Raw genomic sequence first — 16,208 nt, forward strand, 5'->3', positions numbered from 1 at the left:
GAGTAACAGAGTTACTACAAACATATGATGACGAAGCATTATCGTATGTCGACGACATATACCTAACAGATGATGACTTGGATACTCACTTGAAGAGAGTGAACACCATAATACTTGGGTTCGCAGCAGAGGGTTACAAATTCAACTTTAAAAAATCTAGAATTGCCCATCTAACAGTCCTGTTCTTAGGATATGAATTATCAAGTGAAGGCAAAAGCCTGGCTGACAATTTCCTAGAGAAATGTGCCGTACTCCAAGCACCTAGAACACTAAAAAACTTACAGTCAATTCTAGGCTTCCTAAATTTCGGAAGAACATACATTGCAAATTACGCAGAAAGGGTCAAGCCCCTTTATGATCTAATAAAACCAGATTTTAAAAGAACAAATTGGACTCAAAAACACACAGAAATTTTGAGATCCTTACAGACAGACATGTTAATTAAAACAAAATTAGAAACACGTGATAACACACGCAATCTTGTGATTCGAGTCATCCCAGGAAGATGCGGATTCACATACCTGACCTCTAATGAGGGAGAAAAGGTACCAATTGCATTCAAATCACACTTGTACAGAGAAGCTGAAAAGAAATTCAGCATAAAAGAAAACATTGTTCATGCAGTTCAAACCGCAATAGCTAGAGAAAAAGATAAAGCTGACGGTAGACACATCACAGTCAGAACAGCAGAATCAGCCTTTGAGGCATTAACAACACCGTGTAATTTACCAACAACAGCATTGAATCCGGAATGGATACAATGGGTGAATTCAATTACAACGGACAAAGTAAAATACTACTTTGATCCAGAATTAAAAGAATTGAAAAATCTAGGATATGAAAGAACATTCCCTCTGCCAATCGACATTCTGCCCTTACGACAGTACGCTTGTGTAATCTATACAGACGGACATGCTCAACCCTCCGTTTGGGGAGAACAAGCATACAACCCCACATGTGAGATTACAAAAGAAGTGTGGCGCGGAGGTATACTAAGACCTCTATTAACAAAAACACACTCAGTAGAAACTAATTCAGAACAACAGACTGAAATAATAGCATTGAAAATGGCGCTAGATAATGCAGATCGCGAATTCCCGACACTTATAGTGTCCGATTCATATTACTGCGTCAAATCATATAACAACGATTTGCAGAAATGGATTCAAAACGGTTACAAAGATGACACAGGTGCGACAATAAAGCAAAAACTGCTTTGGGAACAAATAGTTCTGTTACAAAAAGAACTACCAAAGACTCACGTGACACACTCACTGAGTCATCAGCGTGATGGCGTTCACGTTGCAGGGAATTCATTGGCTAAGACAGCCACAGCGGTAGCAACTAAATCGGCTTCCGTAGCTAGAAAAAAGCGTACAATGAAATACATTGACGGTGAAACAGTGCTGGCGGTAAAAACGTCATCAAAAGGCGACTGCTCAGCGCTACCGATTAACTATCCACTCAAGTATACATACATAATCGATGCAAACTCCGTCCCTTTTGCTCGAATCCCTGGAGTGGGGGATAGAGTAATTCCAAACATGGACAGGAGATCTTTGTTAATTGCAGACGCACATATGGGCGAGGGTCTCAGACACCTCAAACTAAAAGATTCTCTGGAAGAACTACAATCAGTGTACTGGTGGCCAGGCGTAAGCCTGCAGCATCACATTTTTGTAAAAAAATGCCCGGACTGCAACAGAGATCGCAGTGGCGAGAGAAACGGTATACTACCGTGGCGTTTCACTCCAGAAAGGATCAACAGTAAAAAGCAAAGCGTCCGATTAACATACACAGGCTAGTTTCCACTTATAATGTAGATCCCCAGCACTCGGCTGACGTCTGGACTGTTATACAAAGATTTGCGAGTCTAAATGGCATATACGCTAGGAGCATGCTACGTTTGACCAATGTTTTCACTTTAGCCCTCAAGCTTGTGGGGAAGCACGGCCAAATGAGCATAGCGATGCGGGATTCTTCTCACTTCCTTCCTGAGGGATACGGGATGGTGTAAAGAAAAAACCAAGGCATAAAGCTATCTATAACAGAAAGGATATTAGGTTCGGGAGCTGGGTGGGTCAAACATCTAATAAGTGTCCAACGTAGTCTAAATAACCTGCCAAGAAATTCTCTGAAGGGATTCAGTCCGTACGAATTATTGTTTGGAACTAGGATGTTAGTCTTAGATCTTGACAGTCAGACTTCAGTGGTGAAGGAAAAATGCTTTGATATCAAAGATCGTTTGGCTATTTTGCAGGATTTAAACAAAACAAGAAAAGACCTGAGCAACATAAAGTTGAAACAGCAGCCAACAACCACTGAAGAACCACCACCTGTCCCAGCAAGACCTGTCTGGATTCCAAATGTCGGGGATCTAGTCAGAGAAAAGATCGCGGTAAAGAAGGAATTTGGGCCTTCTTACAGAAAAGCAGTTCCTGTCTTGTCTATCAACGGGACAAGATCAGTTGTACTACCGCCGCTTGCTGGTACAAAGGAGAACCGAGTTGTATCCATCGACCTGGTAAAACCACAATCATGTGGCCGATAACAAACAGTAGGCCAAGTGGACTCCCGATAAGTAGTAGAACACCAAGATTTGCTACTAATACAGAGGTCCAAACTAAGAGGCTAATCACATTCGACACGCCTACAGAAGAACAACAAGGACTATGCAACAATGCATTGGAACTTAAACCTCTGAAAACCCAAATAAAAACATTTAGTAGAGACACACCAACCTACAATGAAGTAACAAACGAATATGCAAGAAACAGTAATCCTGAAGCAATTGGAACAATTGACAGAACTGCATCCGGCTACTTCATAAACTTCGATGATTCCTCTGAAGACCTAAGTGAATCAAAAACACAGCCATCAACAAAAACCTTTAAAGATAAAGCTAAAGAACTTTTGAAACAACTGAAAGAAACCTATCTGATTTCTCCATGGATTGAATTTTGGGTGGGCTTTGGTGCATTTATCCTCATACTTTGGCTCATCATGGTACTAAATTTGGGACGCTTCATTGAGGGAAAATATGCTAAAATGGACACAGCAAGTCAGAAAATCAACTTGATCCTCAAGCCACACACATCTTCACACGTCGAGAAAAGAGAACTTTCTTCAGTCAACTTCACAGCCAATCCTATACCGGGTGGGGTAGCATGGGACAATACTGACTACGAAATTTATGGTCCGGTTGAGATCCTGAAATATCCACACCAGATTAAGATCTCGTTGAGTGACTTTGTAAAACCAAGCTCATTTGCTGATGATTGGGACTTTGAAAGTATAAATAATATGATGTCTGACTTAGTGATGTCTGCTAAATTTACCAAACATGATTATTTGCAGGGTTCGACTAATTATGATAGTATGTACTGTTACAACCACTATGGTAACCATTTTCTACATAAATCTGTACAACCTAGATAGGTTTTAAATTATAATCAATGGGAACATTGTGCAACCCCTCCAAAAGGAAGCTCAAGAACCTTTTACGACAAATATTCATACTTTTCAGGGTTCAACACAAGTAATGCTGAAACATTTTATTTCAAATTGTCAAATAAGACAGGGACAAAGACCATGCTAACAAACACGAAATTGATATATTCAGACTCATTTTTTGAACAAATGAATACTTTTGGTTTTGATTATTGGGACAAAAATGTTGAAGTTAAAAGTGTTTGGGGTACAAAAGAATGGCAAGTACAAGGTATAGAATCATTGTTTAGAGCCTGCATGATCCCAGAACAAATTATATTTTTAAATGACACTGTTCAACAAACCACCTGTCTTGGCTTAGCCAAAATCAAAGACTTAAATAAACCGTCTATTCCAAAGCCAACAATGGACAGCAATAGCTCTACAGATGAAGATATAGACGTAAACTATATATTAAACCAAAACAGAACACATCCTGATTGGAAACGGTGGTTGATCTGGCCCAAAGATACTAATAACTGTCAAGACAGATTCCTGAACAAAAAACAGGGGTTCAAATTGACCAGGCCAGACCCTAGATATTCCCAAAGACAACACCCAGGGATAATAACCACCTACAGTGTGGGCAAATTATGCCTTCAATGGCTACAAACTTCCACACTGACAGAAATTAAGCAACACCTAACTTTACTTACTGATGGTGCTGACTTGCGTGATTTCATTATGGGACCGCGCAAACAGCGTCAAAAACGCTTCATAGCAGCCTCTGTATATGCAGCTTACAATGAGGCCTGGAAGGTAACTCAAATTGAGACAGCAGAAAGTATACGGGAAATTGACCGTATTAATTTGGAAAAATCACTTTCTGTAGTGGACAATGGGTTAATGACTCTGTCCTCCAGAATTTTTTCTTTGGACAGCATTGTGTCTTCAGCAATCGCCATAATATCGCAAGACTTACTGTTGTTACAACACGGTCAGTCTCAATTGCGTTCTATTGTACAGCTTGGCTGGACGTTACAAAATCTAAACGCCAAGGCACATAGCCTGAACGTAATCAACACAACGTCACTATTCAATATCTTTAACCTTACTGATAAACAAATCAGTATGGCACAGAAGGGTGCTGATTATACAATCCTGAGCATTGAGAAACTAGAGAGATTACCAATGACAATGTCAGAACGACCTGTCAGTGAATGGATAATACATGGGATAATTAATATTCCAATATCAACCTTCAGGTTTCAATACTGCCAAAAATATATACAGGCTGGCATGTACGAAAAATTGGGAAAAGGGTACATTAAGACAACATGGAACTTGCCCTATTCACATGCATGTGTCAGTAATAAAGGACAGAAAATGTTTCTTAGTGGCAATAATTGTGCGATGTCACTAAGCGGTACACTTCTGTGTAATGGAATTAGTTTGCATGGAGCCTGTGAAGGGAACTCAAATAACCTTTCATGTCACCAGCTAGGCGCACCTGCAACAGAGATAGAACCATTCCTTAAAAGACTCTATAAGGGGAGTTACATTCTAATTGTGGATCGCAGATGTTGTAGTCTTATGCCCGGGACTCCTTATCTCGTAACTACGACTGCGAAGGTCATGTGCTGTGGACACTCATTGTTCCCCAGCTCCTTTCCAGACAGGGAGGCAAGGGCATGGCTTAACTTGAAAATTACTTCTATTCGAATAGATACTTTAAGCAGAATGAAAACAGTGCTTCTTCAGACGCCGACCAGACTCACGTCATCAAAAGAAACGTATGATCTCCTAGTCGCAAGGACGACTGCAGAGATTCACTCATTGTTATCAACTAATTCCCCCATACATTTCGCGGAAATCCTGAATGAAATCTTAAATATTTCTGATACCAGTGGAGTCTCAAAGGTATTTAAGACAGTATTTTCGATGGCATTAACACCATTCAAAGCCATACTGGGTATTTTTCCAGATTTCGTCCATTCGATTTTTGGCGGACTTCCCCTCATTTTGGGACTAATTGCAGGAATCCTATTCCTGGTCCTAATATTTCGTTATGGCAAACCATGTCACAGACAAAACACCAGCGACAAGGGAAGAAACAATCCGAGCCATTGGATACCGGGACCGGATATCAAAAATCCTGGGACTATCGCGGCTTAGAGACCTGAACATGACTTGGTTTCTTTCATTTCGACCAATGTGGCATCGATGTGTTTTACCTGTATTAAGGTGCCTGCTGTGCGGAGAAGAATGCGTGTTGGACACCTGTCTGACGCTACAATCGGATGCGCCTATGGATGCAGAAACATTGTTGGGTCCGATAAAGGCTCATGCTTTGTGCTGCCCTCAACGGCTGCCAATCCTGATGACGGCATTCGTGGAAACTTCACCACTACGATTAAGGGGTAGTGGAGTTCAAGATGAAAGCAGCATCGATCAGGTACGACCTTCTGTCAGCAATACTAATCAAAACGTCAATGGAGACAATCATGCGCACGAATGCATGGTTACACCTTTTTCCGAGTTAGTGGAACTCTCCCAGGAAGCTGTTGACAGCTTTTTCGACAGTCTAAATGATATGATGTTCTCACCAGAGCAGAAATAGAGACTTTTTAGCAATCTAGCACACGGCGTTCCCAACACCCTGAATTTGGCCTTCAACTTAATAGCAAAATAACATGAACAATTTTCCCTCCAGTTCACGGACAGCGATTTTTTCAGCAGCCCCAAAATATTTTTACGATTTTTCGGGACACTTACCTTCTGCTTAAAGTAAGAACTATTCTTAGAGAACTAAAATTTCTATTTTTAGAAACTTTATAGACATTAGCTGCCCGCTGGTATGTTCATAATTATTTTTATTCTGTGATGAAATGGGCTCGAACCTTTTTCTTCTGTATTAAGAGCCATTTCATGTGTAAATTCTCATATACCAATTAGCAATAATGTATACATATGCGTGATTACTTTACCATTATTCTACAGCTTGAGTGCATATAGTACATGTGAATATTTTTTTCCGTATATTACATTATTACATTACATTATTCGAAATGCATTTTATGTATTTTGGGGTGGTAAGGTATACACGATACTCTACAGTATGTTTTACTATGCCTAGATTCGTAAACATGGCCATAGTTAGCGTGGAGTGGGTGTGATGTATTCTTATAGGTTCTGTATCGATCCCCCTATTCCTGACCCTGTTCTGGTTAACAAGTTAACTAGCAGCCATCCCATGATGCAGAAACCGTTATCTGATTAAGCCACACTACGGCACAGGAACGTGTTATCTGATTAGGTCATAACGCTTGCCATCTAATTAGACAAGCGATATTCCTCCAGCCCCTGATAAGGCATACGGAGTTCTCAAAACAAATCAAACCTATGACAACCTGGGAAAAACCCTGCGGCCATTGTTTTGATTTCATCGAGAACTTCAGCAAAAGAATGTGCTAACGACCAAGTCGTAGGACATCCTTATTGACGTATCTATGTCCAGCCTTACGTCAATCTCGGCACCTTACAGGTATAAATATTACCGGTATTGCCTTAAGCAAACACACGCGGTGGTGACGAGATCGGAGCAGCCAGACTTGCCGAAGCCCAGAGCAGAGCAGACCCCGCTGGCGCAGCCCCGCCTTCCTGACGCGCTGAGAACGAGACGCTGCTTTCTCCTGCCGAGAAATCCAGCTCTGGCGCTTCCGGGTAGCCCTCGCAGGCAGCCTGGAATATCGAGACCAGAGACGAGAGATACCATCCCTCATTCATCCTAGATTCAAGGTACAGAACTGAATAACCCCTTGCAGAGAATTCTTTAGTCAGTCACTTGGCAAAACAAAACTTAACTTAAACTGCTACTTTCTATTCCCGCCCACGTATTAGGCTTAGGTCAGGTACACCGGGGTAGGCGTAGTTAGAAACACCAGTTGAGTACGATTAGTCAAATGTATATGTGTATGTATCTATTTTATCCATTTTAAACCACCTTATGGCTTAGAAACCATATAAATGTTTTTACAGTATTATTTTATACTTCTGCTTTTATTGTATGCACTTTACTTAACCATAAGTATTGCGATAATATCGATCCATTTCTCTTGTATGAGAAAAGAGACTGATCAATAAATACCATCTTTTATTGAACACGCCCGTCTCTTCCTTTTCTCTACAATCTGGTGAGACTAAGAATGCACGTACTGACTGAGTAAAATAAGTTGTCTTTTGTTTTCACACGACTCTAGAGATACACTCTTGATTAGGGGAGAGCAAAGTTGTCATGTTCTATGGTTGTCAGAAACTAAATCCCTTCTTGTCTATCCAGGGAGGTTCAACTCCTCCTTGCCTATTCGAGAAAGTTTCTAGTGAACTCTGAGCTAGCTGGCAAACCCAAAACTTTAAGTCTAATATCGACAATAGAAGACCTAGTTAACGTCTGGTCTAGGCCTATACTATTGAAGGTATTATTCCAATGCGCAGAGCCTATTGGGATAATAGGAACTACACTACAGCGCAATTTCACACATCTTCCTTTCCATAAACACACAAAAAGTGAAAAATATAAATAAGTTATATGTCCAGAAAGCAAGCAAGAGGGAAGAGTATAAAGTTAAACAATAGCTAGGTATAGAGATAATAAACATGAGCAACACATCGAAACTATAAGCTGTACTCCCCAAACAGATCAAGAGGAATCAAACTATGTAAGAAAAGAATAATATTACTGGAGAAATTATTTTTAGACGCATTTCTTTAGATTTTAAGACTTTTGGGATTTCCTTTTCCTGTTGTGGCCTTGTTTTATCCACCACCATTCCTTGACTCCTTGCACTCATTAGTGTACACCCTGGCGTGAACATCTTAGCACATGACCCACTTTTACAGGCCTCCACTTTATCAACCAATTCTCATTCTATGTTCTCCTATCTTGTGTATTCACTACATTCTTACACAATTTGATATTTTTCAGGGGTTGATAAATTTCGACCCATTACTCCTTCCTATCAGAGTTTTCACTTTACCTAATTTCCAACACTCTAGCAATTTTCCTTACGTCTTTCCACTTGTATACTTTAATTGCCCTTTTGAACCCATCAGTTATCCATTAGATTCAGAATGGCATAACACTTTTCTTGAGCAATCCCACACACCTTCAAAATATGTTCCATTTCTCCAAAGGTAAACGGATCTCAACAGTGCAATAACATTTTGGTGGGACAAACTTCTTGGCTAAATATCACTTCAAGAAACTTTTCCGATGCACCTGCGATTATGTCTCTGACTCATGACACCTCTGTAACCTTGAAGCCATATCCACCACCACCAGAATGTAAAGAGTGATATTCTCACCTGAGTGAAGTCACACCCTGTCCACCGCACTTTTCGCCCAGGTATCTGTGGGTAAATGATGACAAACCATGGAAGACGTTCTCGTCTTATAAACATTGTCAATATTACAATACTCAATGCACTCGCGCACCATCAAGGCTAGGTCAGCAAAATTCCACTTTGCTCTTTTTTGGTCTTCACCATCGCTAAATGGCCTTCATACACTAAGCACAAGGCATACTTGAAACAACATTTGGTTGTTATGGAAAATAAGATTTCAGTGCAAACACATGCAAAAAAACTGAAGAAATCCCGACGGCTCTTCTAGATTTCCATTAATAGAAGGAACTGGAGTTCTATTTCTGCAGACATAGGGACTTGAAGTATTTCCCCAATTTTTTGATGTCCTGCTGAATAGGTGCCAATGTAAAATGTTCAGATCAGTGTTCGGTCTCCCATGCTCAGCCGAACAAGAAGAAACTTGCTTACAATTCATTCAATCTGCAGGAACACTCTCTTATGGTGAAGTCTTTTATTCTTTGATTTTGTTTCCAATTACACCAAACAGAAAAGGGTTGTTCAGACAAATATTGAACTGGATTCCCATCATTAAGCAAGCAACCCCTTGCCTTGGAGAAAAAAGTATTTGCTGCAGCAATTAAATATGCAACCCGTATGGGAACAAGGTCTTTCATATGATTGTTTTAAGGGGGATATTAAAGACAAATCTTAAATTTGAATTGTATTTCAAGTTTTTGAAAGCAGTTTAAAAACTGAGCACAAAGCACTTTGATAAACTTTAGTTACAGTATCAAACACAGCCCATGGCCATCAACTATATTGTGGAAACCCAAGTTACAATTTCTTCAACTTGGTTTTGATTGATTTGAAATTGATGAAATCTGTTAAACCTGGAACTGAGATGAAAGACCTTAAATTGTGCTTAAGTGATCTGTTGTTGGCCCGGTCTGTAAGTGGATGCTTAAAGTTATCATTCCCATTAACATGTGAGCTTGGAATACAGTCTTGCTAAAAAACTGAGTTTACTTTAGGGTGGTATCATCTGTTCAATTTTCTCACTTAAACTTCAAATTCATCAACACCTCTGGCCTCAACATTAGACAACTAAGGTAAATTTTCAAAGAGCTCCTGTCCTCCAGTGCCCAAGTAATACACTGATAAGGATGCATTTCACTCTGCACTTAGGTTTGCCCCATAAACTATGGCACAATGGTCAAACACGCTTTCTATCTTCCCAAATTTCATTATGGGCTCAAAAGCGTGTGCCCATTCTACGTTTTGCCAAATTCAAATTCTAACTAAACAATTAGCACTACAATAATGAAACATGCAGAGACACCAAACGGTCTTGCTGTCATTGGTATTGTTTTGAAAAGAAACTCAACCATTTACTTTCTCACAAAATAAATATGTTAAACTCTCCCAATACAAAACAGTGTCTGATACTGAGTAACCCCAAGCCCAATTGTGTGAATCCCAGGTATGTAAGATAGACTCATAATAAATAAGGCTGTGTCATATGTTGTCTGACACTTCTAGTCACAGTCCACTCAAGAGCATTATACATCAGACAAAACCAAATCTGTTCATGTGTTTTTGAAGTAGGATGCAGGAGTGTAGCTTTGACAAGTCCAAGTATGGGGCCAATACAGAAAGGAAGAAGCACTCACGTACACAGCTCGACTTAGCAGTTATCCTGAGCATGGTGAGTACTTCAAGCAATCCACTTGATGTTTGGTTCCACCAACACACATAGAATAGTGGTGTAAAGTGGTGTACTTTGCATCTTTTATTGTTTTCAATGTTTCACTGACAAATGCTTTCCGTAACAGTTGTGTAAAGGAGCTCAAGTCCTCGTCAACAATGTAGAACAATTAAGCAATACACCACGTGAGAAAAATGTGCGTTCTTTAGTCATATGAACCTCCTATCCACTAGTTTGTAACCGACAGAGAAAAAGCCTTTAAACTGTGAGTTAGAACTCTGACTCTGCATTAGCACTTTGCCTCCACTACAAAACCATTATATTGAAAGAAGCTGCATACACCAAGTCTAATTGATGTTACTCAATAATGAGCTAGATAGTTCCTCAAAGCACCTGTGTATAAATAATGACTTAGAACACAGAAGTGTTTCCGGTTTTACGCTCTTCAAACAATGTCTAGCTATAGGAGGTCTCTTGTTGTGAATAACAAGACTGGTGGCAAATGAACCACAAAAAGCCCATCGTTCACTGTGACATCAGCATCAACGGGGAAACTAAATACAGCCACTTTTGTGCTGCTGCCATCCACTCTTCAATAATGTTGGAACATTATTTCAGATATTTATTTTTATACAACTGTACATTGAAGAAGAAAAAAAACTAAGGAACGTATTTCCCTACGTGCACATACAATATCAATATGTCCTTACATTACAGCCGATGCCCTCCTGCTACACGTCGTCTATTACTTTGGGGTTACAATGTTTCTCATTGACATTATGCAATTTGATCATCGAATTTTATCAAGTAGGATTTTTGGTTAAAACGGCTATCCCGATGCCAATAGCCACGACTGAAACACTGGACGGCAATTCTGTTCCGGGCCTTTAAAACTTTTACAAACAAAAGCACATTCAAATGCAAACTGCTTTTCAGAAATTTCCAATCACCCCTTAATTTATTTCATGTGCTAGAATTCATTGGTATACACAATTAAAAATAAACTACAAAATAATACTCCCGATTACAGTGAAAACATGTTTGTGAACTTTCAAAATAAAAAACGACCAAAATTCACCAGTTCCGAATTTTACAAAAGCAGAGAAGAAAAGTTGGAACAGGTTTAGAGGGCATTAACCTTACTTATTGTGGTTTATAAATTTCAATAACTTGGCATAGAAATGTGAACTCAATCAAGAGAATACAACTTTACTGGTGTTATATACATCAGGCAAAGAAATAAGAATACTTACTCAGCATTAAAGCCATTGACATGCAAAATTCTCATCTGTTTTACAATTGTGCTTTTTCCAGATTCGCCAGCACCTAAACAAAAAAAAAGCAAGAATTGTTCAGAAAACTTGGAAAGGGAATGAATTATCACATAGTTTATTCTAATTCAAGTTTCCTAATCCACTGCGGATAGTTTATTCTAATTCAAATTTCCCAATCCACTACGGAATAGTTCAATGCAACACACCTTACAGTTAATTCAAAGATACACAGCAGTCTGCAAAGAAACACTTAATACCTACAAAGGGTACAATTTCTAAATAACAGTTTAGATAAAGGTTGCTCTCCCACACATAAAAAATAACCACACTACCCGAACCAGCTGAAGTATTAACTGCAGACATTTCATTTACAAATGGCCACTGAAGCGTCCCTTTATCAGCGCAGCTCAGTCTGCAGCACACATCACGTTTGCACCTACGCGGGCCTGCCGCTTTTCACGAAATCGCTTTTCTTGGCACGAAAAGCAGGACATATTGTAGGGGAAGCCAAGGTGGAGGGAGTGATTGCTGGGCTGAGAGCTCCTCCCTGCAAGGAGGAACCAGACCTTCAGCTATTGCAGAAATGCGGTAGTAAATGCAGCACTCGCTGCTAGGGAGCCCGGCATTGCTTTCCCGCAGATCACTCGCTGTGCACACGTCCATTTTGTACGCTCTGTTTTTGAAGAAATGTATAAGGCACTGCCGCTCACTTAATGTCAGAACAAACCTAAGAAAAATAATAAAATGAGATGGGGTAATACAGGCGAGGCCAGTGGAATGGTGTCACGTCAACATGGACACAGTTACAGTGTTGGCGAGTCGCACGTTTTTTTTTTTGTTTTTTTTATCATCAGAACTAAGGCCGTCAATTCAAAGTAGAATGGTTTTCGGTTATTCTCACAAGAAATCACGATGTGATCAAATACCAGATATGCGCCCTCTCCGTTATAAATATTCCCGTTTAAATGTTTTTTAAAGAATTTCTGTACATGGCTGTTACAACAATGACATTTTAGTAGCTTGTATTTTAGTAGCTTGTCGGATGCTTGAACTAAGTTTTAATTTCTGTAATCTTTTCTCAACTCACGTCTCTCCCTTCCTTCTTTATGGAAAAGTAACACTAACGGCCCCGAGCTAGAGTGACTTCAGAGCGCGCGCCGCCAACACGAGACCGACGTCACACCAACGGCCACTGTGAGGTCAGTCTCGACATCTGCGCCAGTAGTGCGCGCGCTCAATACGGTAAATGGTGAGGTGCCGAGTACCCACACGTCTTTAATTTGGAAGGGAGAGTTGCTGCGCTTCTCAGTACCTCTGCAATACTGGCACCTCTCCGGAGCAAAAAGGTACTCTGAATAGGGAGTACCGGCACTTTTATATTTCCATGTATTGTTATTGCATTTATATAGCGCTTACTAACCCCGACAAGGCGTCGAAGCGCGTTATGTAAATCACTGACGATAGAGAAAGTTTCCCCTCAAATGCCAATCGGCAACCTTGTATGCACGGTGTAAGAGGGCCGTGGTATTTGAACGAAGTCTAAAGCTGACAAATTTATGTTTAGACTACCTCGTATGGTTTCCACTGTAAGGCGGACCTAGTCTCCCTCATCTACATGCACGAACAAATAACATGCACATACCACAAATAAGATTTGCCACTTTCTGCAACTTTAAGCATGAGGACTTTAAAAACAACACGGTCTTCACGCTTTATGTAACAGGTAATTCGAGTTTTGTCAACCTGTCGGTGCTCTGCTTCTTAATCGCGGCATCCCAACATGCCTGCGGGTGGACTAAGAAGGCTGAAATCCCAAAATAAAGATGCCCCTACCCACTACCAAAATTTGATAATAAAAACAGACACTCGCCTTACCCGTACAACCTAACAATACCTAGTCTCTTGCATCTCATCTATTAATCTCCCAACTATCAATACGAAATCACGTGCCAACAAAAACTGCAGTAAATGCTTGGAATGGTTTTCTTGAAAGCATAAGGCTACTGCCAACAACTAACAATACCAAATAAACACTAAAGCAACCACTAACTTTGGGTTCGGAGCAGCGTGCCAGTGTAAGGCATTAATCATGGGCAGTAGGTAAGTTAAATAGCCGTGATTTCTGTTTATTGAGTGTGGTCAAAAGAAAGAAATTCAACCAGATTATTGAAAACAGAAGTCTAACATGCTCTGGCTTCAAGTCTATGCCTTTCTCTGAACTCTCCCTTAATGCTTTCTTACTAGAAAATCAGTCCATCATCCCTTGCTGTCCAGGTCTTGAAGACAACTCACATTCAATACTTCCAGGCATTCTGGCTTTCCAGAACCTCCCAATAAAGCTTCTCTCTGAACCCACTCTGCACCAGAGTTATTCCCCAATAATTATTTTGAAAAAATGCCATATATGTATGTTATTAAGGGGGCAGTAGTAATCAAAGCTGCTTTGTTCCAATCTGGCAATCATTGCACTAACAGGAGACGAATATTAAGGAAGCCACCAGGGTAATTCTACACACTCATAAAAAGCAAATGTGGGACATCAACTGCAATTTCGGAACTGCATTACCCAATCTGGAATCCAAAAAAACTCCACCTCATCCCTTTTGAAACCAACCTCTCCAAAATATTGTTCCAAAACAACGAGGAGAGAAGTTAAAATATGTATTTCTTCAATTTCAGGGATACCATCTCAGTTTTAGATCTTTCGATATTACAACTATAAAGGCGATCGAAAATTAAGTTGTAAACAAGACTAACATAACACAGATACGTACATTTTTCCTGAGGCATGCAAATAAAACCATGTACCATAGAAGGAAAATATATTTCACGCTATGTCATCCACAGGCAAAAAGAAATGGCGGAGTAAGAGAAACACAAATGATAAAGATGGAGGAACGCAGGAAAAAAAAAACAGTCCTCTTTTACACTCCTCTGTTTATATAAATTTAACAGAACCATTTCAAAAGCGGGATGTAAATTTCAGAGATTCATTGCCGAGAACAGATCCAGATACACAACACTATACGCACTGCCCAAATAGGTAACCAGTTCTATCAAGTGTTAAGGAACTTGAGATGAAATTATGGAATACAAGGCCTTCAAACTGCACCTGGGCAATAGGTGGTTTACAAATAGGCTTACAGGGTCTTTGCCAGTAATAGAAAATTGGCAGACGGTTGAAAATCGCTTGAAATCATGGAAATAGTGACCCACTTTTCAATGGGAAAGAAAGGTACAATCTTAAAACATGAAGGGTCAGTACTCGCATTCAGAATGAATATGCCAGTCTGGATATAAAATCCCTATCAGAGGCGGGGACTAAATTATGTCAAGGAAAAAAAGATCTACAAGAATGGATGATACATTAAGAGACTACATTTACACACAGCTAGGAGAGCTAATAATAAGGAGACTAAACCATTCACTAGTACAAGAACTAAAGTGAGTATTTTATGTGCACTTTTATATATGGCAGCAAGACTACATGGTATTTGCATGCCTTGCACAGAACCAAACAAATACAGAAGCTCTCTTCCCAACAACATGTTGGAGTATGAGCCGAAACAGAATCAGCAGCTGACAAAAAACTAATAATATGCTCACTTCATAATAATATTAAAAAATCTTTGTGAATCAAGAGCGGTGCGAGAGGGGCTAATGCAAAGTAAGAGTAGATAGAGTGATTGGTCGAAGTGGAAACTAGAAATACTTGAGGGGATTGCAAATAAAATCACGTGGCAGTGTTAGTAAGCAAGAGAGCTGGATAAAGAGAAATAGAGTAAAACTATAGGTAGACACGCATTTAATACATCAGATGCACCGTTGAACCAGAGCGAGGATCATATGTAAACAGAGCAGTACTCAAAAGCTCTAAGAAAATCTAAGCGGAGGTGGTCCATTCCAACTCATAATTCTGACACAACATACCTAAAAAGTGAGTTTTTGGGATTTTTTTGTACTTTGAAAGTAAAAATAAAAGGCACACATTACAAAATCAAAGCATTTCAAGCACAGTAGTGCCATTAAGGCACGACTGGGACTTCCTATATGCTGAGCCACTGGCGTGAAAGTTGCTCACCCATCAATTACAGTGTCAGTGGAGGATTATTCTCAGCTCCCAAGCTGAGTATTTGCCATTCCAAAATGGTGACACCCTGCTCTGAAAACAAAGGAGCAGCCTTAGGCCTGATACCATCAGAGGCATTTTCAGTCTTGTTTCATTCAAATTGTGACAGCACTTTGCTCACTGAAATCTCATTAAGTGACTACTTTTAATAACAGAGAAATACCAAGTCGATTAATTCAGGGCACTGTTCACACACGCTGGATTTTTAAGTAGTTATTTTTGTTATTTATTTGAAAGCTTTTAAATAGCATGAACACGACTCGTCAGGGTATCAGAGCACTGTACAAAAAAAGCATGCAAGATAAAC

General features: G+C 39.8%; 1 protein-coding gene across 5 annotated transcripts in view; it reads right to left on the reverse strand.

Annotated features, from left to right (window-relative positions):
* Positions 1-16,208, reverse strand: part of GNAS (GNAS complex locus) — a 949,043-nt gene that overhangs the window by 433,163 nt on the left and 499,672 nt on the right. For 2 of the 5 annotated variants that reach the window (XM_078651836.1, XM_078651838.1), the window contains exons 2-3: positions 11,752-11,824; positions 8,794-8,838 (exon numbers count right to left, since the gene is read on the reverse strand). In XM_078651836.1, coding sequence (XP_078507962.1) covers positions 8,794-8,838; positions 11,752-11,824 — 118 coding nt within the window. Of the gene's footprint in view, positions 1-8,793; positions 8,839-11,751; positions 11,825-12,859; positions 12,879-16,208 lie in introns of those variants that run through there. The other 3 variants (XM_078651839.1, XM_078651837.1, XM_078651840.1) reach the window with 2 other exon arrangements.

Source organism: Lissotriton helveticus, chromosome 7 (assembly GCF_964261635.1).
Source record: "Lissotriton helveticus chromosome 7, aLisHel1.1, whole genome shotgun sequence".
NCBI classification, from domain to species: domain Eukaryota; kingdom Metazoa; phylum Chordata; class Amphibia; order Caudata; family Salamandridae; genus Lissotriton; species Lissotriton helveticus.